The 24,718-nt window shown below is 41.5% G+C and overlaps 4 protein-coding genes across 4 annotated transcripts; 1 reads left to right on the forward strand and 3 right to left on the reverse strand.

The window, feature by feature from the left end:
* Window positions 1-1,040: 1,040 nt before the first annotated feature.
* On the forward strand, window positions 1,041-2,304 carry LOC129592622 (olfactory receptor 6C6-like). The gene is made up of 2 exons (XM_055488697.1): window positions 1,041-1,907; window positions 2,287-2,304. The coding sequence occupies exons 1-2, from the start codon at window positions 1,041-1,043 to the stop codon at window positions 2,302-2,304; spliced, it is 885 nt and encodes a 294-aa protein (XP_055344672.1).
* Window positions 2,305-2,839: 535 nt separating this feature from the next.
* On the reverse strand, window positions 2,840-6,065 carry LOC129592656 (uncharacterized). Its single transcript, XM_055488744.1, has 5 exons — window positions 5,856-6,065; window positions 4,741-5,233; window positions 4,457-4,609; window positions 3,825-4,068; window positions 2,840-3,738 (listed from the first exon to the last, which is right to left on the reverse strand). Exons 2-5 carry the CDS (start codon window positions 4,773-4,775, stop codon window positions 3,091-3,093), a joined length of 1,080 nt encoding a protein of 359 aa, XP_055344719.1. The 5' UTR covers window positions 4,776-5,233; window positions 5,856-6,065; the 3' UTR covers window positions 2,840-3,090.
* Window positions 6,066-9,786: 3,721 nt separating this feature from the next.
* Window positions 9,787-14,027, reverse strand: LOC129592676 (uncharacterized). Its single transcript, XM_055488767.1, has 5 exons — window positions 13,892-14,027; window positions 12,706-13,196; window positions 11,710-11,853; window positions 11,373-11,595; window positions 9,787-10,762 (listed from the first exon to the last, which is right to left on the reverse strand). Exons 2-5 carry the CDS (start codon window positions 13,017-13,019, stop codon window positions 10,397-10,399), a joined length of 1,047 nt encoding a protein of 348 aa, XP_055344742.1. The 5' UTR covers window positions 13,020-13,196; window positions 13,892-14,027; the 3' UTR covers window positions 9,787-10,396.
* Window positions 14,028-14,917: 890 nt separating this feature from the next.
* On the reverse strand, window positions 14,918-24,385 carry LOC129592666 (uncharacterized). The gene is made up of 4 exons (XM_055488755.1): window positions 24,311-24,385; window positions 23,877-23,993; window positions 16,479-16,567; window positions 14,918-15,774 (listed from the first exon to the last, which is right to left on the reverse strand). Exons 3-4 carry the CDS (start codon window positions 16,485-16,487, stop codon window positions 15,148-15,150), a joined length of 636 nt encoding a protein of 211 aa, XP_055344730.1. The 5' UTR covers window positions 16,488-16,567; window positions 23,877-23,993; window positions 24,311-24,385; the 3' UTR covers window positions 14,918-15,147.
* Between the last annotated feature and the right edge of the window lie 333 nt (window positions 24,386-24,718).

Consider the following 24,718-nt stretch of genomic DNA (forward strand, 5'->3'; position numbering starts at 1 on the left):
CAAGTGCATTGTTCTAGCATTCTATCCTTGCTAGGTTTTGCGCAACTATGAGGTCATGCTTATCGAGTACGTGAATTAGTATCATAGACTTCCAACATCAGGTGAAAGTAAAGTCTGCAACTCTACACTAGAAGAATGTAGCTTTATACATTGATTTGACAAAGAACGAAAATCATTCTCTGGAGTAACCAAATTAAAGATAATATGGCTAACCCCGCGTCACTGAGCAGGGCATAATCACTAAGCAGTGAGCGTCCTTTATATCCTTTTTTATATCCAAACAAAAATGTATAGCAGACATCAGTTTCATTCCAAATAGGAGAATAGAAGAACACCTAACTTACTCTTAATCAAAACAAAAAAAAACCTGACGTACTCCAAAGGCTCGAGTACTTTCCATTAGAGTGCCGTGTGCTCATAGACTATGAAATTCAACAACATGCGATAATGCTGCATGACCTTGTATTTTTTTCTAATGTGACTTCTACACGTCGTCGTTCTTAACCAAGAATAAAGCCGTGTCCACATCAGTACCCCGCAGGAATGGTCTCCTTCAATTTCTGCGTAAATTTTTGTGCTTATACCAAACAAAAATGGAAGTAGAATAGCATCTCTGATTTAAATTGGCGTTAACGTGCGGTCCAGATGATAACAAGAATTTTCATAATGGCTCGACTTCTTCACAAACCTTGACAATTATCAGCAGTGACAACGTGGTTTTCTAAGTATCGACAATAAGCGTACTGCAGGACGCACCCCCTTTGGAAAGTTAATCCGGACCCATAGGGATTCTTAAGTCAGTATGTGCGCAGATTCCATGCAGATTCCTGCTATGCACTCAAAACGAACACTTTCGTGTTCACATAATTGCGTACAATCATATGGAGTGGGAGTATGATCCGTGTTTTTAATTTTTCCGATTAAACGAATGACATAAAAGCCATAGCGCAATAAAATGTTTCGTGGCTGTTCTCAGCGATTATTACTGACTCAATAATATTGGGTAATACATTAGAAAAATGCAGAATTATAGTTTGGCTATGGCCGAAAATTCGTCTGCGCAGAATTCTAACGGCTCGAATTCCAGCATCTCTAACGCTGAACTTCAAGCCGTCAAAGTCGTGTATCTGTCGCTGAACTATGTTGCGGCTTTGAGTAATGTGCTGATGATCATCGTCATTCTCCGCAGTCAACAGCTGCGCCAAGGCTGTGGTTGGCTGATTGTGCATTGTCTGATTGGCTACAGTCTGCTGTGTGGCGTATGCTTTCCCATCTTGCGCATCCTCCAAGACAAAATATCCGATCACCTCTACAATCCGCCAAGCACGTACTGCAGTAACTTCCTAGTCGTGCAGATGACCGTTCGTTACTCCATCAATATATTCGAAGTCGCCATCAGCTTCAACCGCGTAGTGGCCATTTGTTGTCCCCATCAATATAAAAATGTCTCCTCGCGATTTTTTGTTATCGGACTGATTGTAATGGTGTGGTTGAGTGCGTTCTGCTTGGCGCTGCCGGGTGGATTAGGATTCGGTTTGAAGTTTGTCTTGACTCCTCTGGGCAGCTGCGCGTTCATTCAGCTAAATAATCTTGGACTGGTTAATTTAACTTTGGGTTTCTACTCGCCCCTCGCATTGGCGGCTTTTGGGTATTTTTTGGTTTACGCTAAAATCATGAAGGCAAACTGTGGAAAACCAAGGGTGTATCAGAGCGGTGCACATTTTACTAGAGCGTATAACCGCCGGCTCGCCACGGCCAACATGATGTTTGTTGCTTTTCTATGGAATTCGGTATTTTATCTCCTTATTCCCGTTTTGATGATGACGGCGCCGCAGATATTTTCGTCGGCGCCCAAGCTGCATCTCTGGATTACGACGTTGCAAGTTTTCGGTTACATGCTGAATCCCGTAGGTGCACGATGCATTGTAAACATCACGTTACTGCACCATGGGCTTCTTGGATCCATATTCCAAATTCGTTTGATTTCAGGTCATATTTTGTCTCATGAATCGTGACTATAAAGCGGCTTTGAAGCACTTGCTAACATGCAAGGGCTCCCCTGCATTGAGAGGATCACGATCACATGGCCAGTCGACCCGGCGTTCAGAAGGACTTCCTGTCTCCGGGAAGCCAACAGAAATGTCTGTACGCAGTAAACATTACTGATTCGCAGATCGGTACAATTCCGACCTTGCCGGCAAAGCGGCACGCCGGCTTTAAATAATATTTGTAAGGATATGTTGGGAAGGAGTGATAAGTTTACTTTGTTCATTGTGTTATTACTAGCCCAAGGAGCGTTGTTAGTCTTTAACTACTACCATACAGATAACGGGCACAGTCACAGATCTACCAGTATTTTCAATAAACTGATTTCACTGCTTTATAAACGATTTTTCTTTCGCAAGTGATATTATTTTTTCATAATCGAAAGGTTTCCTGGTATGATCAGCGACCTTTGTTGTAGTTGTTTAAACAAATACCGGTATTTGAAATTGATACAGTACTGTGCGGTACGCACTCACCACTGAGCGATCGAACGTTGTAGGAATTTCTGGATCAATGTAAGAAGTTAGAAAATGATCGAAACTAAAGCAACGATTCCACTAAGCATTCCAATATTATTGCGCGAATTTACAGATATCTACAGTACAAGCAACTATCTTTACAGGATGATTATTTATATTATGCTAACGAGGCTTAATTTTCAAAATATATTGTTTCTGTTTTCTTTTTGCTTTACTAGCATACGTTGCTTTTAACATTATCTTATGGCTAGTACTGTTTTCTCTTTGCGTTAAAAACGTCTGTTAGATTAACTGCACAGAAAACACTTTGAAATTCAGAAACAGTTAGAAGCTAGCTTTTTAATATCCAAAACATAAATGGCTCCCCCATTTTATGAATAATTAAGCATCATGATCATGATAACACAACTGAATGATGCACTACGAATTCCATTTAAATTTTAAATGTCTGGTATTTTCCCCAATTAAAAACAACTTCCATAAAGAGTGTCCAATGTTTATCATAACAGTTCAGAAAGCATTTGGCAAAGTTGTGCAAATATTATTGTGTGGATGCATCAACAGTTCAAGTGACCGATTCTTTTATGGTGGATACCGGGGTCAGTGCCGTTTTCTCTTTGCCAGAATCATGCAGCGATATGACAGTCGCAGTGCTTACAGTTTTCCCCACTTCTTGCTTCCCACCAGTCCCGCCGCCGGGTTTCCCGTTCTTCGCCACCGATGTCGCCGACGAAGGCACGCCTGCTGCTTTGCTCCTATTGGGTCTCACTGTAGTGTTAATCGAATCCGACATGCTCTTCCAGTGCTTCTTGGCCCATGACGGACAAAATATTGGAGCAAAAATGCGCGCGAATTCCATCCGGTACTTTTTGCTAACCGTCAGGTACAGGAAGAAGTTCACTGAGTAATAAAGGAAGGACATTATTTGACAGGGAGCCGTTGCCACCATTTTAGCCGTATAGTCAAAGTTGTACATGTGATAGATGTCGGATATCTCCATGCATTTGTAAACAACGCTAGGAAACCAGGAAATCAAATATAATGCCACACTGGAGAGAAGGAGAACGTTGCTGTTGCGGTATTTTTTGTCGGAATTGGCCCGCTGCGCAGCGCGCATTTTGCCGATTTCGGAGTTCTGTTGGCGTTTGATAGCGGCGATCAAGATTAGATTGATAAGGAGTAGGCCGAAAAATTTTGACAAACACATGATCAGCTGTAAATTAAGTTTCAATGTAAATGCTCGCGTACCTTCCAGCAGTGATACTAAAGGTCATGCTCATTACAAGAGAAAACGTTTACCTCTGCCATCTCCTGAATGGGATACCATTCTTTCAAATACTTGGGCCAATATTTCCGCGTTCTTTTACCATCCTTCACACGGTTTATTTCAAGCCAATACGGAAAATTACAAACGGCAAACATTGCAGCTAGGACGAACAGAATAATGATGATAATTCGGGCTGTCAATGGCCGCTGAAGCCACTTAAAACCAAACGGTCTGATTACGGCCAAAAGACGCTCAATCGAAAACACGATTAAAACCCTGAAAAATCATGCAGAATTTGGCTGTTATCCTTTCAAAACGAATTTTAAATTCTTGGCAAAGGCTTGACAAGTTGACAAGTTAATTGTGATTAATCGTTAAAAATAATTATAATTCAGTTAACTACTTTTGATTTTAAAATAATAATAAATACGTTATAAATTACAATTAACATTTTTAAATTAACTATTCATTAATATTATTTTTTAGTTTTCCCTTTGCTGGTTAATGCTCCTTACTTATATCTATAAAATAATATGTAACCAATAACAGAAGTATGCACATATTTAAAAATGCGCATCATGTTTGTAACAATATTCTGTACAATAATACGGTAACTGAATTATGTACAATGTCAGCATAAGTGTTTAGTGGCTTGTTAACATACCAATCGCAGAACTCCAAACTCCACTCCTGCCCCCATGCCATATATGGTAGCACCGCGTATGTGGTCGCTCTGGTCGTATTATAATATACCGTCCTATACGGTAGTTGAAATGAAGAAGCTGTATTCCACAAATAGAGCGGAAGAGCGAACCATCTGAAATTGTAATTTTGTCACCAAAGTACCATACTCGCGATAACAGACGCAACTGAATGCACTGGTCAGGTGACCAAAAGTAATAGTATGTGTTAGCAACTTAGCATCATCGTTAACTGTTATTTTCTTACAGTAAGACCAAATCGGCAACAGCCACCGCTGTCATGTAGCAGTTCGTGGTCGTTTTTCTCTTTCACTGGCCAGCACAACGAGGTTGAGTCCATTGCCGATGGTACAGAAAGCCAGTAGGATGGGATAGCAGACGACACCGAAAACATATGAATCATGCTGCTGCTGCTCGGTCCAGTTGCCCGACCAGGGTGCGGTTTGTCTCCATTGGTCCGGATCGGCTTTTTGCTTCGTGCCGACCGCCGAAGCTAGCGTGGTGTTGTTTAAAGCCGTTACAACATTCGCCAGCGTTTGGTTAAATAATGAAGTGTTCATGGATGCTGTCGGCAGTCGTAAATTGTTCAAGATTCAGTGGCAGTCGCTAACTTGTAGCCGGAGGAAATATTGCAAGAAAATTCGAGGTTGTTTACAAAAAAACTCTTGTACGAGAAGCTGTTGATTTAGCACTTTCCGATTTCCAGTTATACAGATTGGCTGCGGACCAACATTCTCACCCTGGAAGAAATTTCTAAGCATCACTTGCATCACATGCATTAAAGCGTAATCATAATTTAAGTAGTTTAAGAAATTCCTGGCATATGTACGGATAAGGCATGCTCGTAATTAGGCGTCTTGTTCAATTGCTGCTGATTATTACACTTCAAAATGAAACAATCTAAAACCCTTAAATTTAGATATTGCGCAAAATGCATACGAGTAGTGTTAATAGTACATTTTCTTGCACTGCAGCACATCTTTGCGTAAAAAGTAACAATATTTATAGTTTGAGGATCCGATTTTCAGGATATCAGAAAAATACGTTGTAGTAGACCCGTTAACATTACGACGATTACGTTGACTTTGTCATAACTCAAAAGCATTTGAAAGCTCTTTTTGGTATTAATTATTTTAATAAAATATAAGATTGTAGCTAAAAAATAAATAACTAAAAAAATAATAACTAATAAAATCCATTATAATAATAAAACAGCTTATAAAATACAGGAAGTAACTGTAACTCTGTAAATTAAACACAAAAAAAACACCAAAAATAAACACATTATCAAACACCAGAAATAACTGGTAGAATAATTTGTAAGTTTTTTGCCATAATTATGCAGCTGGTTAATATTTTTACCTATCCCTGCAGAAGACGAAGAGACGAAGGTGGAGGTAAATTGTTTCTGCAACAGTGAATCAGACAGCACTACAGTATTTCCAGCGAGACGTGAAGATGATCCAGTTCCATTACGGCATGTACGTTATGCTTTCACACGCATCTGAAAGTCGACTAACCAGAATGCAAACGTGCTGCTTACTTTTGGTAAAAGAATGTGTGATAATAACAATCTGCAGTACCGTTGAAAATCAACACACAACATAGTATTCTGCAAAAGCATGCTGTTTTGCCTCCGGGGCCGAAAGCGCCGAAGGACCGACAGAGTACAAAGAAAACCGTTATTAAATTTTCATGTATGCTCAGAAAAGGCGCGAAAATGGCAATCTGAAAAAGATTTACCGGCAATGCGACCGGATGTTCATAATAGCCGTATTCTGCACGCAACATCGGCTTAGTGTTTTCTGTAAATTCATCGTCAAATGATGCTGACTTATGCCCATGTATCGGCCGTATAATCGATATTTCGGTTGGTAATTAGACTTATGGTAGCATTATTTGCATTACGTTATGTTTCAATGTGCGTGTTAAAACAAATATTTTACGCAGTATTATTATACGTACTCAATATATCGGCCTGCTTGATTTTTTTTAGGAGACAGAAAACTCTTTGGTAAAATGTTTGTTGCTAATTAGGGATCCAGCGGCAGTTTATCCTGAATAATCATGGGCACAAGCGAGTCGATGATCGATCCAGATATGCAAATTTTAACGGCAAAGTAACAAACCACAATCTGGCTGAATTCAAGGTCAGACGTGCAGACTCGTCTTGATCAAAAACCACAAGATGCATGCATTTATGTAGAACTAAGCCAATCTTGTCCTATTCAAAGGCTTTGAATGAAGGGGCAACGAGATAGTGCACCCCAAGAATAACAAATTTAAATAGTACTCGCTTGGCTTGGTTCATTTGTAGCTGCGAAAACTCGTATATTAACTAAGTAGCTGTATAATTAGGATCATCAATACAGTATATGCGACAAATAATTCCGGATTCTATCCTAAATAATTTTGAGCGCTGCTGAATCACATCAGTAATCCAGATTTCCCCGTATAGTGGTGCCTTTGTTTTTCGGATGGGCTTGTACATGCAATATCCAGTAAAACTGCCAATAGCATACTCAGTAGTCAAGGGATGCGGTTCCGAAACATGCCGGCTTTGAATTTTTCAGCAGAAGTAAAAGACCCACGGGACAGACAGTCTATGAGCGAGAATAAATTTAGCGGTAACGTCAACAATTGCAATAACCGTCATTAATTATATTTTGCGACGCGGCAGTCGGCTGTTGATTGGAATAGAATATGACGCATTATAATAATCGCTGGGTTCTTATAAATAGCAGGATTACTGCCTTTACTGGACCGCTGGCAATAATAAGAGCATCTTGTTTAGGATGCATTCGAGGGCCATCCATTGACACAGCCTTCTACAGCATAATTGAATTCAACTGTTAAACATGCCCTTCATGCATCGACTAGCCTCCCTGCCTTTTCCCTGGATGTAACGATCTGTGCTGCATTAATGGACTTCCAGTAGGGTTCTCCATGGAGCGATTCCCTCAGCTAGAGCAATTGTTAACTAGCCACGAGGCATGCCATCAAGGATGTACTTATCTCTATCTTCCATTATCAGGAATGGTCGGATCCGGTATGACTGTACAGATTCAGCCATGGTGGAATCTTGTTACATTCCTCACTTGTACACTGTGACGCAGCCGTGAATGTTTATTACGGTGGAACCACGTTATCAACGCTGCGGGATAGTTATTGATTGCGATACAACTGGGAAGAGAGGAAACTGGTACACGCTTAGAATTTAGGCCTTTGCCTTTGCCTGTTCTTGCAATAGTAGCATGAAAGGGCTATTGAAATCCGAAATCCTGGGAAAACGTTAGTTTTCTTTTATTAAGTACTACAAGAAGAGCTATTAACGATAAATATGCTGTACGTAATACTCGCAGTGAAGTCTGAGGTCACGCATTGGTCAGCGTTGCTACTGTAGCGTGAAACGTTTCCATTTTAGCGTCAGTTATTTAGCGCGTTTCGATTTTCCCGTCCGGTTCTCTTAGCGCAATAATCCAACCAGCTCAAATTTGTCCTAACCAAATAAACCTCAATAGCTGCTCGTTTTCGGACTTCAACTTCTTTAAGACGTTTCAACCGTGACCAAGCAGCGTACAGATGCAATGCACCGATGGCAGTATCGCAATTTCACAAACACAGTCATAATAAGGGAAGTACTGAGCTTTACGATAAAAAGTGACACCTACCAGAAACTAAAGAAATAGTAACTTCGTGCAACTTTAACTATACATGCTTACTATACTCTCGCTCAGTTATTTCGGCATTTCGGTTCCCGCTATACTGCGTATAATTGCAGTAGTTGACACCGAACAAAAGCACGAGAGCACTGATGCTCTCGTTTTTACCAGTAATAAGTTGCGAGGCTCCAGCATGTTTCTTATGTTTACTGCTAATCTGTGTTTTACACGTTCGGCAAATTTGCGTCGGCGTTTATGGTCTGATTGTTCAAGTTTATCGGTTTTTTTCGCTAGCCGAGCCCCAAGCGCGAGTATTTTTCCGCCTTGTTGAACCGAATAAATGTTTTCGCGGTTGAAGCGATGGTAATAATTGTTTTAAAATTGCAAATGTTTTTACTTTTGTAAAAAAATGAAAATGGCAACGCTTTGCTGCAGTTTGCAAGAAGCCGGCTTGTCAATCATAACCACATAAAGGCGGATTCTTCAGCAATACAGTGCCACATTCTCCACTCGCATATTTTGAAGAATGGACTGATATACAGAAAACTAAGCGCAACCTTGAATTCAACACGAAAAATAAAAGCCTGCCGAAAGAAAATAAAAGCCTGCCGATGATAACAGTTTAATTGTGGTCATAAAATCTACAGATACACAAGGCTACTAAGGCTCAGACACTGCGTTTGTGTTCAACTTCGTTCACAGCCAAAACTGACTGCACCTAAACACAGGTGCTGGATATTTTGCCGACATCTCAACATTATTCTGGATACTACGTACTGTCTGCTCGCGCAGTGCTGCAAGTTTCAGGTTTATGGAGACTGTACGATAGCGAGCCTTTCCAGCAGTAAATGCCTTGACTCAATTTTTATCAACTCCGTGCATGCATCTTTTTATGTGACGGTATGCGCAGAGAATATGGAAACAGAATCCAGTCAATATGCCGACGATCCGCCACCATCCTACGAGGAAGTCATTAAGGACTCCTGTGCGGTCAGACGATTGGAGCAGGAGACAACAGAAGATGACCAGTTAACGACGAATCTACAGATGTACGACGAGGAGGAAGTGTCCAGAAAAATTACAGCTATCGAAACTGTTTGCATTCGATTTCGCATCCTCTTATTACTGTTGATAATCCTGGGTTCTGCATTGTGTGCATGGGATGCTGTATTCCGGTACGATGAAAAATGCTTTGAATGCGACTCTCTCGAAGTTGACGTGTACCTGGCCTGGGCAGCACATGCGAGATTAGTTAGCGGTAGTTTGATCCTTACAATCAGTTTGTTGCTGCTGTTGTTATCATGCTTGTTGTTATCAGATGCTGCTACATCTTGCCTGCATTGTGCGTCCAATAAGTAACGGATGACGACTGCTTGTTTCCACATGAGTCTGGAATTCCTATTACTCTTCAGAAATTGGTTTCCTTCTGACCCTTTTTTGTCTGCATACGTGTTTTGATTTGATATTTAGCAGCGAAATAATTGTTCCGGATTAGTTCATCCACATGTCATTGTTTATAAAAGAATAAGTGGAATAACCACGTTTCAGTGGAATAACTGGGTTGCAACTGGAGCTAAAAAATTCCAGTGAGGGCCTCTATTAATTTTCCAGGCTTTTTCTTGTCTCTGGCAAAAAAATGTGTACCACGGTAGCCAATAAGCAGCATTCGTAAGCAGTTATCCCAGACAGTTTGAGAATGTTTGTGTCGCACAGCGTAGTACAACAAATGTAGTTTCCGAAAATTTCATCCTCAGGAAAGCGGAGAACAAAGCCATCACATACTGTAGCCAAGAAAAGTGCTAGTGGTTAATGTGGTAGCAACATTATACTTGAAAATCAGTTCTATTTTAAATAAACTAAGGTACGCATACTCGTACTCAAAATTTTGCTGCAGTTCAATGATAGTGCAAAACTAAAAACACTGTGCACTGTAAAATGATTAATTTAACCAACCCGTATGAGACGTTCATTGACTCGGGATTACTTATTCTCACTTTCCCGACCATTTTTTGGCACTTCGCTTTAATGTGTCCTGCGCAACACATGATGTTCACGGCGGCTCCGGTCCTTATCTTCCACCACATTGGCGCTCATCATTTTGGTGATTTCGGGCTTGTACACAGCAGCTTGCGGATTTCTGACGGTCGTAACCCAAATGCTGCTGATGTCTCTGTATTTATGTGCGTTTCTCTTTAGCCATTCCGGACAAAAAAACCGGCAAAGAGACAGACGAACTGCACCCTATATCTTTCGCTGACGGTTAAATACAGAAAGAAATTGATAGAATAGTTGACCAAAAGGACGTTTGGCAAAAGGGCGTGGCGAAAGTTTTGCTGACTTGTCGAAGTTGTACAAATGATTGGTTTCGGCAATGATAAGAATCTTGTATACGAGACTAGGTAGCATCGTGAACAGATAGAGGCAGGCACTGCCTATTAACAGATAGTTGCTGTTGCGATAGCGCCATTCATGACCGCCGGTCTGTGCGGCACGCTGCTGCCCAGTGACAAACAGATGCTGGCGCCGGATGGCAGCACGCCGGATGGCAGCGATAACCAGAAGGTTGATGATCAATGAGCCAAAAAACTTAATGAACATCACCACCACCTGCAGACAACAGACAAGGTTTATGCACATACCTGAAATTTTAAAAGTTTTTTCTAAACGTTCTAACGCATCCGAAGCGTGCTTACAGTTCAAGGAACATCTAAAAGTAAATGATGCAGCTGGGCTTATTGCAGTCTAGGCATTAATGCATTTGACTACATTGCACATTTCGGGCAGGTAACGTGTAATTTTGTCAGTGCAACTCAGCCACGGCCCACGACCATTGGAGTAATACAATAGCTCTTCTAAACCAGACAGAAAATACTCCATGAAAATGCCTCATATATACGATTTGGTTTATAGCACCACACCACTCAGCAGGCACCAGCAAAGACACTCAAGCCATGCAAACTGAAACAATTCCGCCTCACCATCAGTGTCTTTGTGCTCCATGCTGCGGTCACGTAATGCAAAGCAGCATGATGAGAAGGTCAGCTGACGGAAAAAATGCTAAGGTAAGCAATAGGAAAACGGTGCTTTGATTACTCAGTTACTATTGTATTGTCATTGCTGGTGATTTTAGTTCATGAGGAGCGAAAGAGTAAAACGTTCGTTCCTTCTCACTGTGACAGTTTTCTAGCCTGACTCCACAGAAACGGCTCAAATTTACCTCTGCCACATCTTGTACATCCGACCAGTTCTGCAGCCATCCCGGCGTCTGTGAGTACTTCCAATTGTACCAACCCGTAACAAAATTGCATACAGAAAAAACTGAGGAAAAGAAAAACAGCGCCACGATGATGAGACGGGCTGTTGCAGCAGCTTGGAGCCGTTTGGTGCTGAATGGTTGCGTGATGGCCAACAATCGCTCCAAAGAGAACACTATCAGAACCCTAAATACCACAGATAAAGACCGCTGATTTCGATCGGCAGTTCCTTATACGTTACAACTAAAAAAACTTTATTGCAAGAGTTTTTGTTTAAGATGCTAGAAAGGTATGTTTTACCAGTCACACAGATGCAGAAATGTTTCTCGTATCCATACAACATACGGCACTACCATAGCCACAATTGCTTTGTTTCCGGGATTTTTGTACGGTAGCTTGAAGTTGACACTCGTGTTCCAGATAAACTGCGGCAACATCGACCACCTGCAAACATCATCGATAAATGTAGCGTTCTGAAAAGAACATTGTCTTAAGGAGTGGCATGGAATATGGTGCCAGTTTCGTGCACAGATATCTGTACATCGATTTCGCCCGTAAATTGCTTAACTTGTAAGCTCACTGTACAGGTCAGCTGGTTGCTCACTCACGTAAAATGGAGTTAATGGACATCAGCACATGGCTAAAGCCGCAAAACCGGTTTTGCGGCTTTAGCCATGCGCACCTGATCGAGTGAGCGGAGACACAGAACAGAGACAGCGGCTGTTGCTGGTGAGCAAGCTGCTGGGCCCGTAAAGCGAGCTTGAGCAATTTACGGGCGAAATCGATGTAGTGCCACTTCCACTTTCACGAACTCCCATACACTTTTTTTACTGTTCCATGAAATACGACAATTGTATGGGACTCAATGACAATGACTTAAGTCCACTGACATGAGAACTGTTTCTGTTGGGCACGCAACGTCCAGTTGGGGTGTTGCGGAGAAATAAAATCCATAAGGTAAAATGGGAATAGGTTTAATTTTCTAACTTGAAAGTTGGAGAAAAAAAACCTGCAACCTTGGATTCCATGAAAAAATTGTGTTTATGCCTACCTGCATCCATGTTCAAATTTTTAAAGCCTCGCTCTAAAGGGAGACTAGGCACATCTGTTAAAGTTTAAAATTTTCAAGTCTTATGTTAATTGATGCAGCTTTCCGACCGGAAGTTGCACGCACAAGCGGTTTTCACCTGAAGCTTAAAGTCCGTTGCCTGCACTCTGCGTAAATGTGTTTGGGAGTGCGTGAAAACAAGCGTTCCTGTGCTGGTACACGAAATACCATTTTCGGCAAACTCGTACAATAGGACCAAGTCGGCAATGGCCTCCGCTGTCATGTAGCAGTTCATGGATGTTTTTCTCTTTTCACTGATGAGCACAACGAGGTTGAGCCCGTTGCCGATGGTACAGAGAACCAGCAAGATGGGATAGCTGACGGCTTCGAAAATATAAGCCTGATATATCTGGTTTTTGGTCCAGTTGCCCGATCCGGATACGGTTTGTCGCCACTGGTCAGTATCAGCCTTTTGCTTGATAGTGACAACCGAAGCAAGCGTGCTGTTGCATAATAGGGTAACGACATCCGTCAGCGGTTGGTTAAATAAAGAACTGTTCATGGATGATGTCAATTGCCAACAGTTTATGCGGCACTGCCAAAGATACGGTTGCAGTTCCCTGGCGTATCGACTTATTGTACGAAAGTTCGAGGTTGTTTACCAAAAACAGGTTGACTGTTGTCGTGGTCAGCTTTCTATCCGTAGTAGCACAGAATGGAAGTCGAGCAACAGTTTCACCTTAAAAGAATTCAACTGCATCACATAAAACGTACACTACGAGTACATTGACGTCGACTCGAGTCTCGGGTAATTAAAATATTAATATTATTAAAACTGTCTAAAGGTTTAAGAAAACTTTTGCACTCACGTTTATTGGAGTGACACAGTAATAAGATGAGAATTAGGATAAACTAATTCTAAACAACGTCACACTCGTTGTGATGTTAACGTTTTTTTATTAATTATACTTATTATCAATGCTTTGGCACGGCAAAAGGCTGCCAAAGTATTTTTACAAACATTATACTGTTATTTAGATTTCAGGATCTTATCAAGCAGTAAGTATTTTATAAGATTTCTTATCAAGCAGTAAGTATTTTATAAATCATAAAAGCCATGCTGTAGCAGATGCGCTGACGTCAGGTCGACTTCATCGTACTTGAAAATCTTGGCAAACTCTCTACAAAATTAAAAAAAAAACAAAATTTACAGACGAAAATTCTGCTGCTTATCAAGGCTATCAAGCCACAAAAACGATAGAAACCTAATTCATCAATCAGCCAAGCAATTCGCAATAAATGAAATGTATTTTATTTTCTAAATTTAAGAATGAATGTCGTACAAGAACGACTGGTAAAAAGCGCCATTTCGAATAATTATTAACATCGTTAGCCAAAATTAAACGACTCCAGTATGATAGTACTTTTACATACCAACCGATGATGGAAATAATGAAAATGAAGCTCAGTTATTATGTACTTCTTTAATACTATGAGTACAGCAGCCAACATCACATTAGTTCCAATGGAATCTACAGTAGCAGAGATCCTCTACAGTCCAAAGACAGAATATGCCGTAATATTAAAGATATAAAGTAGCATGGAAATCCACACGCACCTACCACTCTGTTAAAGCACGCTGTTTTGCTTCTGGGGTCGAAAAGCCCCGAAGAATCGGCGCAAAGTAATCAATTCAACGTGAATAAATTTTGACGTTTATACCCAAAATTTGCCGAAAATGCAAGCAATAAATAAAGGTTTACCGGCAATTCAACCGGTTTTACCTGCTTAGATTTTTTTCAAAAAGATTTTGCAACACCAGTAGGTTTTTTGATGAATTTGGGAAAAGTCGTTAACTGGTCGCTAATTTAACTGTTTGTGAATTGTGATTAACTTGATAACATTTTAATTACATATCATATACGCACATTTCTTGTGTAGAGCAAAAAATGCATTGTAAGGTGCTGAATACTTTCAAACGCCCCTTTTGTTCGTTTGTTCTCTTTAAAAATTTGGAATAAAATAAAATGCATTTTGGCAGAATTCTAGTGTTCAACTTCGAAAAGTGTTTTATTTCAAAGGAGAGAGGCAATACAGTACAGTATATGGATGGATGAACCGCTAGAAACTAAGTCTTAACGTGTTTGTTAAGACTAGAGCACAAAAACACAAATTAAAACAAGCATTGTGCATAGTAAAAAGATTTTGTTGCGGCGAATATCAGATGTGTGTCAACTCGGTATCACTTATCTTCACACTCTCGATCATTTTTATGCATCTCGCTCTGTGTCCTGCGCATTACATGATGTTCACGGCTATTACGGTCCTTATCTTCTATCGACGGTTTTCAATTTGGTGATCTCTGACTTGTACACAGCAGCCCGCGCATTTCGGGCGCCATCCCGCCGGAAAGGTCGCCACAAAGTTGCTGCTGGTATCTTTGGCGTTTACAGCGGAGTATCAGTTTTCAGAAATTTTCTCTTCATTTAAAGCCGGGAACGCAGCCATACAAGCAGCAAAGCGCCATTGGCATATATGGTAGCATTCTACATATTTGAAAGCAAGTAAATCTTGCATGACATAATACACTCGTACTCGAAATTTTTGTTACCGTATTATCTGCAAAACCAGAAACACTTTGCCTGGCAAAAGGATTCAACAACCCCTATGAGTGGTTCTTTAATTCGCAGTTATGTGCTCTCACTTTCCCGATAATTTCTTGTCATTTCGCTTTGTGCCCTGCGCAGAACATCAAGCTCGCAGCGGTTACGGTCCTCATCTTCCACCGCACCGACGGCCTTCATTCGGATGAGTTGCGGCTTGTCAGCCGCAGCCTGCGGATTTCTGACGCTCGCAGCACAAATGCGGCTGCTGTCTCTGTATTTATAGACGTGTCTCCTGAGCCCTTCTGGACAGAAAACACCAGCGAAGAGGCGGATGAACTGCACCCGATATCGTTCACTGACGGTTAAATACAGAAAGAAATTGATAGAATAATTAACCGAGAAGAACGTTTGGCAAAATGGTGTGGCGAAGCTTTTGGCTGACTTGTCGAAGTTGTACGAATGATTGGTTTCGGCAATGATCAGAATTTTGTACACCAGACTCGGCAGCGTTGAGAACAGATAGAGGCCGGCACTGCCCAGTAACAGGTAGTTGCTGTTGCGAGAGCGCCGTTCCTCACCGGCGTTTTGAGCGGCACGCTGCTTCCCAGTGACCAACAGATGCTGACGCCGGATGGCAGCACGCCGGATGGCAGCGATAACCAGAAGGTTGATGATCAGTAAGCCAAAAAACTTGATGAACATCGCTACCATCTGCAGATAACAGAGACACATTTTATACACATATCTGAAGTCTTTAGAATTGTTTTCGACACATTTTGACGCATCCGAAGCGTTTCTTACAGTTCGAGAAATATCTCACAGTAAATAAAGCAGCGGGTCTTATTGCAGTTCATGGTAAGCATTAATGCATTTATGATTAACTACACTGCATGCTTCGGGCAAATAACGGGTGTTTTGGCCAGTGCAGCTCAGCCACGAACTTTGCAGTAGTACATGCTTTTATCCAGGCAAAAAAATAATGGTTAAAATACTTCGTATGCCATACAAATGCCTCAAACGATCTGGTTAAAAGCGCTCAGCCACTCATAGGCAGCAACAAAGAAATTTAAGTCATGCAAACTGAAAACATTTCCGGCCTCACCACAAGTGTCTTAATGCTCCATGCTGCGGTCACGTACAGTAATGTAACGAAACATGATAGGAATGTCAACTGACGAAAAGAAAGCTGAGGTGAACAATAGGAAAACGTCGCACTCTGATTATGTACTCAGCTAATTATTATCAGCAATTGTAATCCGCATGGCGTATGGCAGTCTATGGCAATGTCGTGGCCTATTATGGTGTTGTCATTGCTGGTGGATTTTGGTTTATGAGGAACGAAAGAGCAGAACGTTCGTTCCTTCTCACCGTGATAGTTTTCTAGCCTGACTCCACAAGAAACAGCTCAAGTTTACCTCTGCCATATCTTGCAGATCCGACCAGTTTTGCAGCCATCCCGGCGTCTGTGAGTACTTCCAGTTGTACCAGCCCTTAACGAAACTGCCTACAGAAAAAATTGAAGAAATGAAAAACAGCGCCAAGATGATAACGCGGGCTGTTGCGGCTGCTTGGAGCCGTTTGATGCTGAATGGTTGCGTGATGGCCAGCAATCGCTCCAAAGAGAACACTATCAGAGTCCTAAATATTACAGATAAAGACAGTTAACTCCGGTCAGGATTTCCTTACACATACGTAACAATTAACAACACCCCTGTATTGCGATGCGAAGAGTCGCCGAGGATTGTTTTTATTTAGGCTACTAGGAAGGTTGTTTTTACCAGTCGCACAGATGCAGAAATATTGTATTTTTTGTATCCATACAGTATACGGCACCACCATAGCTACAATTGACTTACAGTATTTCCGGGATTTTTGTACGGTAGCTCGAAGATGACACTCGTGTTCCAGATAACATACGGCATCATCGACCATCTGGAAACATCACCGATAAGTGTCATTATATAAGTGTGTAACTTTCTAAGAATAAACTTATCTTAACCTACCAACGCCGGGTACTAGAAGGAGTGGGAATACCGATCTGAAAATTGGTATTCCTCGACAAAAAAATTCAATTAAGGAAAATTATTTTTCGTGAAATTTTTCTGACCATAGGTCAACCAGGACACCACGATGCCAAAATGGCACGGATGGTAACTGAGCCAATTGGCACGGTATAGGTTTACTCAAATAGTAATTCACAAAAAAATCGCACAGGATCCGTAAGTAGCTTAAGTAAAAGAGCATGACGAGGGCTATGCAGCTAGGTAACTTGATTGGTCAAGATGACCACTGGTCAGCACATATGAAAATACATAAAACCACCAATCTGAGCCGGCATGACATAATGTGCTTGGCAAATAGTCAAAAAAACTTTGAAAACGCTTTGTGATCTAGGAAAACAGTATCAGCTAGCACCGCGTTTGCTATAACAGAAAGTTGTTTCTACAGAAGATGCGTCACATGGCACATAATCCTGCCTTGACCGCCCTGACAGATACGGTAATGCTTGCATTAATCCCTGTGCGCTGTTTGGACCAGAGCTGCCATGATATCGGTAGGGAAGCCATGGTCAACTACAGTCTGCACTACCTCGTAAGAGCACCTGCGTCCCGAAAGGAAGGCAGACGTTGCACAGTGCTATGTTAGGGATGTGTTAACCCTTTTACGATTTTATCAGAGACCAGATGTACAATTACATACGTATCTTAGGCCACCTTTTATTACAGTTGCTGTATCCATGTTGTTCTTGTCATTATTTTACCGCAGCAGCTAGCAGCAAGACTGATCTAACGCAAAAAGCACATTTTTTCACCACTACTGCAACCACGATTGGTCACAGAAATCGACGCTACTGGTGTACTGAAAGCAAGTTTTCGCATGTCTTCCATTGAGTGCTTCTGAGTGAACTGTAGGTGTATATCTGTTGTGTAAACGCTTCAGCATTCACAATTCGTACACATCAGACGTAACAGAAGTGACGGAAACACAGGACCGTGACCTGGTCTGCAAGGCGCCTACTGTCTGCCTGTCGGTCATGTTTGCGCCAAACGCCGATAAGGCATTAACAAGCCATCTATAACATTTTAATTTTTACACCCCTGTTGCACCTTTTCTGCACATTACAATTTGTGCAGGAGAGATGCATGAAGAGGTTCTATTGACACCGTATTGGTATAATACTTCAGTTTTCGCGCTACTGGTCTTTTTAGCAAATTTTTTTTAATTTTTTTGCCAAGAGTGACCAGTGGTCACTTTGATGACCACTAAATCCTTATCATTGAAAAGAGCTGATCATGTTAAGTTTTTTTATTGCACCTGCTGAATTTTACCTTTCTCCAAGATTTTTTTGCAGAATTTTAAAATTCTGGCATAAAATAGTATCAAACCCATGCGTGTCAAAATTGGCACAAAATTTTTCAAGGACCGTAGTCGGACGGTGTCCATCTACGTGTGTTTGACCTGTTCTTCTTTGGATGAAGTCCTATGAATACTTGAAGTGTGATTTTTTTCTTAATTATCTGATGCGGGACTCTCTCAGCCGGTAGCCAAGACCTCTGCGAACCATTTTAGCTCCGGTTTGGTGGACTTCAGTCGACCACCGGCCTCAACCAGTATCTGAATATTTAGTGTCATAATTTGTGACCGGCTCTTTAACATCTCTAGTTCACAATAAAATCATTAGTTAGGCTCAAGATTCAATCACGAAGATTTCAACGAACGAAATCTGTGACACACGCTTAAAAAAATCGCACTTTGAACCTTAACAAACAGCAAATAACTGCACGGCAATGATGCATCACATATCTGCATCGAGCGGGCAATTTTGAGAGCGGCAAATCGTGCAGTTAAGAGAAAGCGCAGTTTTGTTTTCTATGATGGCACAGCTTGCATTGGACTTATTACAGCAGAACAACAGCGCAGAAAATTAATTTAAAAATGTCGCGAGTTAATGAACGCCTTCCGGCTATCAAATTACTTGAGCATATTATATTACGTGACTACTTGGATTACTTTAATGATAGTAGTAGTGAGTCCGGAGACTCTGATAACAGTAGCAGCGATTCCGATAGTGAAGACAGCAGCGATGATGAATTTTCTGATTTAATTTCGCCTTTGATGTTGCGTTTCTACCTGGATAATGTACGGTATGTTGCGAGGTCGTTTGTACCAAAGAACACCGCCTTCTACGATGACCTTCTGTTCAGCCTGGATGAAAGCCGGTTTCGACAGGAGATGCGGATGTCGCGAGCAACGTTTGATGCCGTACTTGGCCGCATCATCGACCATCCAATTTTAAAGGCAAGTCCAATCACTGCCAAGCACCTGTCGCCAAACAACTCGCAGTAGCCCTGTGCCGGTTCGGTTCATGCGGAAATGCCGCTGCTGTCGCAACTGTGGCTCGCAAATTTGGGATATCGGAAGGGGCTGTCGACTGGTTTACGAAGCGTGTTATTGTTGCGATTGTATCCCTAGAAAAGGATATGGTACGGTGGCCAAGCACAGCAGAGAAACGGATAATCAAGAAACGAATTAAAGATAAGTGTCATTTTCCCAGCTGCATCGGCTTCGTTGACGGTACCGACATTGTCCTTGCCGCGAAACCTTCCTTAAACGGTGAGGACTACTTCAACCGGAAGAAGCGGTACGCTTTATCTGCCATGATCGTATGCGATTATTCGAAGCGAATCATTTATACGTCATGTGGCTTCACCGGCTCTGCTCACGATAGCCGTGTTTACAAGAGCACTGACCTGTACCGGAACCCGCGCAAATATTTCAGAAAGGATGAATACATTTTGGCGGATAGCGCTTACGCAATCAGCACAACAGTTTTGCCGCCATACCGGAAATCGGAAAAGCGCAAAAGTTTGGCTAACCGGCGCTTCAACAAGCAGCATTCAAAGACTAGAGTACGTGTAGAGCACTGTATCGGCATGTTAAAAAATCGTTTTCAGTGTTTGAAAGGACTAAGAAATGTAATTACTTGTCAAAATGACCACGCTCGTGCTGTTCTATGGTTCCGCGCATGTGTAGTATTGCATAATTTTTGTATCGAAATGAGCGATCCATACGAGATACAGTGGGGGCAGCTGCCACACGAAGCGTCGAACGAACCGGGAAACCAAGCACCAGATTTAATTCCTGAAACAGAAGAAGGGCCGCAGAAAAGAGAACGAATGAAAAACGCGGTTTTAACTAGTATGGCAGAATAAAATAATTATGTATACAGGTGTAATTTTTAACCGCGATGCAGTGCTGATGGAAATAAAAAAGTGGAAAATAATTAAGCAGTTGTTCGGTATTTAATTAAAACAGCAAATTTATTCTTACAAATCCAAACCAGTTTCTCTTGACCTTAGTCGAAGTTCCATACGTCTGTTTTCTGCCTCAATTAACCGGATCTTTCGTTCCTCCGCTTCTCCTTCCAGTTGTTTTTCTTGCAGCTCCAACCTTTTTCGTTCAAGTGCAGATTTTTCCATGGCGCGCATGTTTGTGGATTCCATTTTCTTCTCCAACCGAGACGATCGGCCCTTATCCAAATGCATAAGCGTTTCCGAAAACAACATCGTAGCTTTTGCAGCTGGTGGTTTCTTCAACATTTTCTTTTGCGGTCCATTAATTTCTTTTATATGACGGGCAGAAATTTCTCCGTCAGAATCTGAACTTGCGTCGCCCTCCAGACGCTTGTCGGCATGGCTGCGGTGATCTTCATCTGGGCTTGCAGTCTGTTTGGTCGCAGTACTACTGCTGGACGATGGCTGTGCCGGCGGCGTTTGTGGATCCGCGTCGGCGCTATCGTCGATGTCAGCATCTGTCCCATCTGCTCCAGGGTACATAATTTCTTGCGCGCTCACAGCTTCCACGCCTGTCTCTTTTACATATGGCGGCTGAAACGATGCGCGAAGGCTGAAGACCGGGTCGAGGTCGTAAAAATAAGGGAACATCTTGATTAGAACATCTGCAATTATACATGCTATTGCAAATGATGCGCACGTGAATGTATGAATTAATGTGCCTGTATGTATTTATTTAAATTCTTTATTCTGTACATGTTCTGTATGCATACTGTGTATTATTCACATAATTATACAGTATACTGTATACCTGAAGTACTACGCAACCCTGCATGTACTATAGTATGTACTATCATGCTATGTACAGTATTTAAATGTTTAATCCGTAGTGTCAACGACCATTAATGAACACTGCAATAGTTAACAGCTCTGACAACACATTTGGTGCTATCAACAAAAAACGTTGACAAGTTAATAAAAAACAATTTTTTTTAAAATTTAAATTTCATTCATTTTGCTTCATTTCCCAGTTTTATGGTTAGTTTAAACTGTCTGCTATAGCAGAAACAAATTTTAAAGTGATGACATTTTAAAGTTGTTAAAAAGATGATAAAGTGTGTTGCAACACTCAGTCAGACAATAATAAGCCCGAATTCAGGAGAAACTTTCATTTTTAAATTTTAAAATTTTTTAAAATAAGTTTTTGCGTTTGTTTATTTACCTTTAATTTTGTTCGACTGCAGCCTTCCTGCGCGATCCAGGTCTGGCTCGATGCCTGCGCCGGTGTTGTTTAACCAGTCGTTTGCCGCTTTGTATCTTTGCTCGAACCATTGTATCTTCAGCTTGAGTTTTGGCCATCGATCCGCTCCTTCTTACAGGCCGTAGAAATATGTAAGGAGATGGCACGTGCTACAGCTATCTTGGTTTCTCCGCTGGTCTTCTTTGTTGCATTCTCCGGACCAGCAGCCTGTCCAGCTGATTTCCATCTTTCATAGTTGGTCAAATCAGTAAGCCAGTCCACCAATGCTCTCTCCTCCTCCCTTGACCATCTTTCATAAGCGCGCACGCCGGCATCATCTGATCGAGCGGGAGGATTATCTGGCAGCGCCGGTGAAGCGGAGACTGGGAGAGCAGACTGGGCAGAAGTGAGAAGCGGAGCTGGCATGATGCGTGGGGTTTGTGCTGCAGTCGCTCTGGCCTTCTTGCGAGCTGGTTGCGATACTGTTGCTGGTTTAGGAGGCATGGCAGTAATTAGATAATTGTAAGCAGCAATTTTGGCAGTAGTTAATAATCCAGTGAGAGTGAGTGAGAGTATTAATGATCGTAATTAATTTCTATAAGAAAGTAAATACACCAGAATACAGTTTACGTAGACTGCGTTTCACTTCTAGTTTGGTGCGTGCTTTTGTTGTCTGAGAAAATTATCAACTTTGGCGCCTTTGACGCTCGAATATGCTACTCTCGAGTAGCTTTTTCTAGAGCAACATTTATGAATATTTGGGGCGTGGATACAAACGTGCAAAAGACACATCATCGCAATATGGACCAGTTATGAGAGCTTATCTTATCTCGTGCGTTACTCAGCTTTTGCAGAATTCTCACAATTGCTAGGATTTCCTAAATTTCCGGTCTATTTTGAACCGGACTATTCAGACTTTCCTTACTGCATATTCTACCGCTACAGAAATTAAAGTTCGCCACTGTGCCAATTGGCATGCATGGTGTCGACCGGGTTAAGGAAAGTGACATGGATTATGGTACCAATTTCGTGCACAGGCAGTGACACCTCCATTTTCACGAACTCTCATACACTTTTTTGGGTTGTTCCATGAAGTCTGGAAATTGTACAGTAACTCAATGCCAAATGACTTATAGACACTGACAAGAGAACCGTTTCTGCGCGCAGGGTCGAGTTGGGACGAAATGGGGAACATAAAATTCCGTACGGTTAAAATTGGAAACGGCTCTAATTTTCTAACTTTGAATGTAACTTACCGAAACTTTGGGTTCCATATAAAAGTTTTGTTTACGCTTACGTGTGTTCATGTTGGAAAGGTTTAGAACATGGTATAAAGTGAGGCTTACACATCTGTTAGAGTTTAAACAGTCAGGGTTTCATTAAACATCTGGTAGGGTTTAAACTTTTCAGGTGTGTTGTCATCAATGTTGCTCCTTACCGGAAGTTGCACGCAAAAACGGTTTTCACATTAAGCTTTTTGTTAAAGTCATCTGCCTACACTATGCAGAAATATATTTAGGAGAGCGTGAAGCGAGCGTTCCTGTGCGGGTACACGAGATATCCTTTGGTCGATGCTGCGTGCACGGGAAAACACGGGTGTTGGTTGCTTGCACGGGTGTCGACACGGGTGTTGGATGCGTGCACGGGTGCTGGCTGTTTCAGGATACTCATGGAGGCCGTTTTAATGTACATTTTCGCTTCTAACATGCATGGTCTACGAAACTACTGTACTTCCGTATATTATGGCTTTTTGGAACTCAAAAATACCCATATAAATGGACATCTTTTGGATGAAGAAAACAGGAACGTTTTCTTTCTCGAATGGAACCGGGTACCACTTACCTGTATTTCTGTTAAAAAAGTATGGATTTTGTGACGAAATTCTATAGCGATTATATAAAAATCCGAAGTAAAGGAATATAAAAACGTTAAAGCATTAGTAAATAAATTTTAGTTTAAAAAATTTAAAATTAAATAAACTACCCGTGCCCACAGCCAAAACCCGTGCGGACCCAAAAAGGTCACCCGTTCACGCAATCAACACCCGAGTTTACCCGTGCACGCAGCCATAATGATACCATTTTCGGTAAACTCGTACAGTATGACTAAGTCGGCAATGGCCACCGCTGTCATGTAGTAGTTCATGGATGTTTTACGATTTTCACTGATGAGTACAACGAGGTTGAGTCCGTTGCCGATGGAACACAGGGCCAGCAGGATGGGATAACTGACGGCTTCGAAAATATAAGCCTGACATATCTGGTTTTTGGTCCAGTTACCCGAATCGGATACGGTTTGTCGCCACTGGTCAGGAACTGCCGCTTGCTTGGAGCTGGCAACCGGATCAAGCGTGGTGTTGTATAACACGGTAACGACATCCACAAGTGTTTGGTTAACTGCACTGAAACCCGAACAGAGCGTGTGCTGCATTTTAGAGCTGGATACGTGGTGAGATTCTTTAAAAATGCCACTTTTTCAAAACAGTGAATTAGGAAACAAAATCAAATCAAGGAGTAAAACTACAGTGGTAATGGATAATACAGAACTCGCAAAATAAATTTATCAGTGTAATGAGTAATCGGTAACACCATATGCCCAGCAAGACGGCAGTACGGCAACACATGCAATAATGTCAACCGTTACTTAAATTCGTGTTTGGCCACGCCCACTGGACCATTGCCGATGAAAGTATTTTTTTAAGTGTTCCCCATACCTATTGTGTCTTCAAACAAAAAATGAGATTTTTCTGAGGGGGGAGGTGGTGACCGAGCCCTGGCAAGTCGTATAAGCCACGCTGTAACAGAAACGCTAATGTCAGGTCGACTTCATCGTACGTGAAGGATCTTAGCAAGCTTTCCTCAAAATTAAAAAAAAGTTACAAACTAACATTTTGCTGCAGGTTTAGCAAGCCACAAAAGCGCTAGATATTTTTAACAAGTAGACAAGCACTTCACAATTATTATTTCATAAATCTGAGAATGGATCTGGTACAAGGATGGCTGGCAAAAAGCGCCATTTAGAATTGATAACATTATTAGCCAAAATTAAACGACTACGGTACGTATAATAATACTGTACTTTCACTTACCAACCTATGATGAAGATGATGAAAGGAAGATTA

Source organism: Paramacrobiotus metropolitanus, unplaced genomic scaffold (assembly GCF_019649055.1).
Source record: "Paramacrobiotus metropolitanus isolate TYO unplaced genomic scaffold, Prichtersi_v1.0 Parri_scaffold0000054, whole genome shotgun sequence".
NCBI classification, from domain to species: Eukaryota; Metazoa; Tardigrada; class Eutardigrada; order Parachela; family Macrobiotidae; genus Paramacrobiotus; species Paramacrobiotus metropolitanus.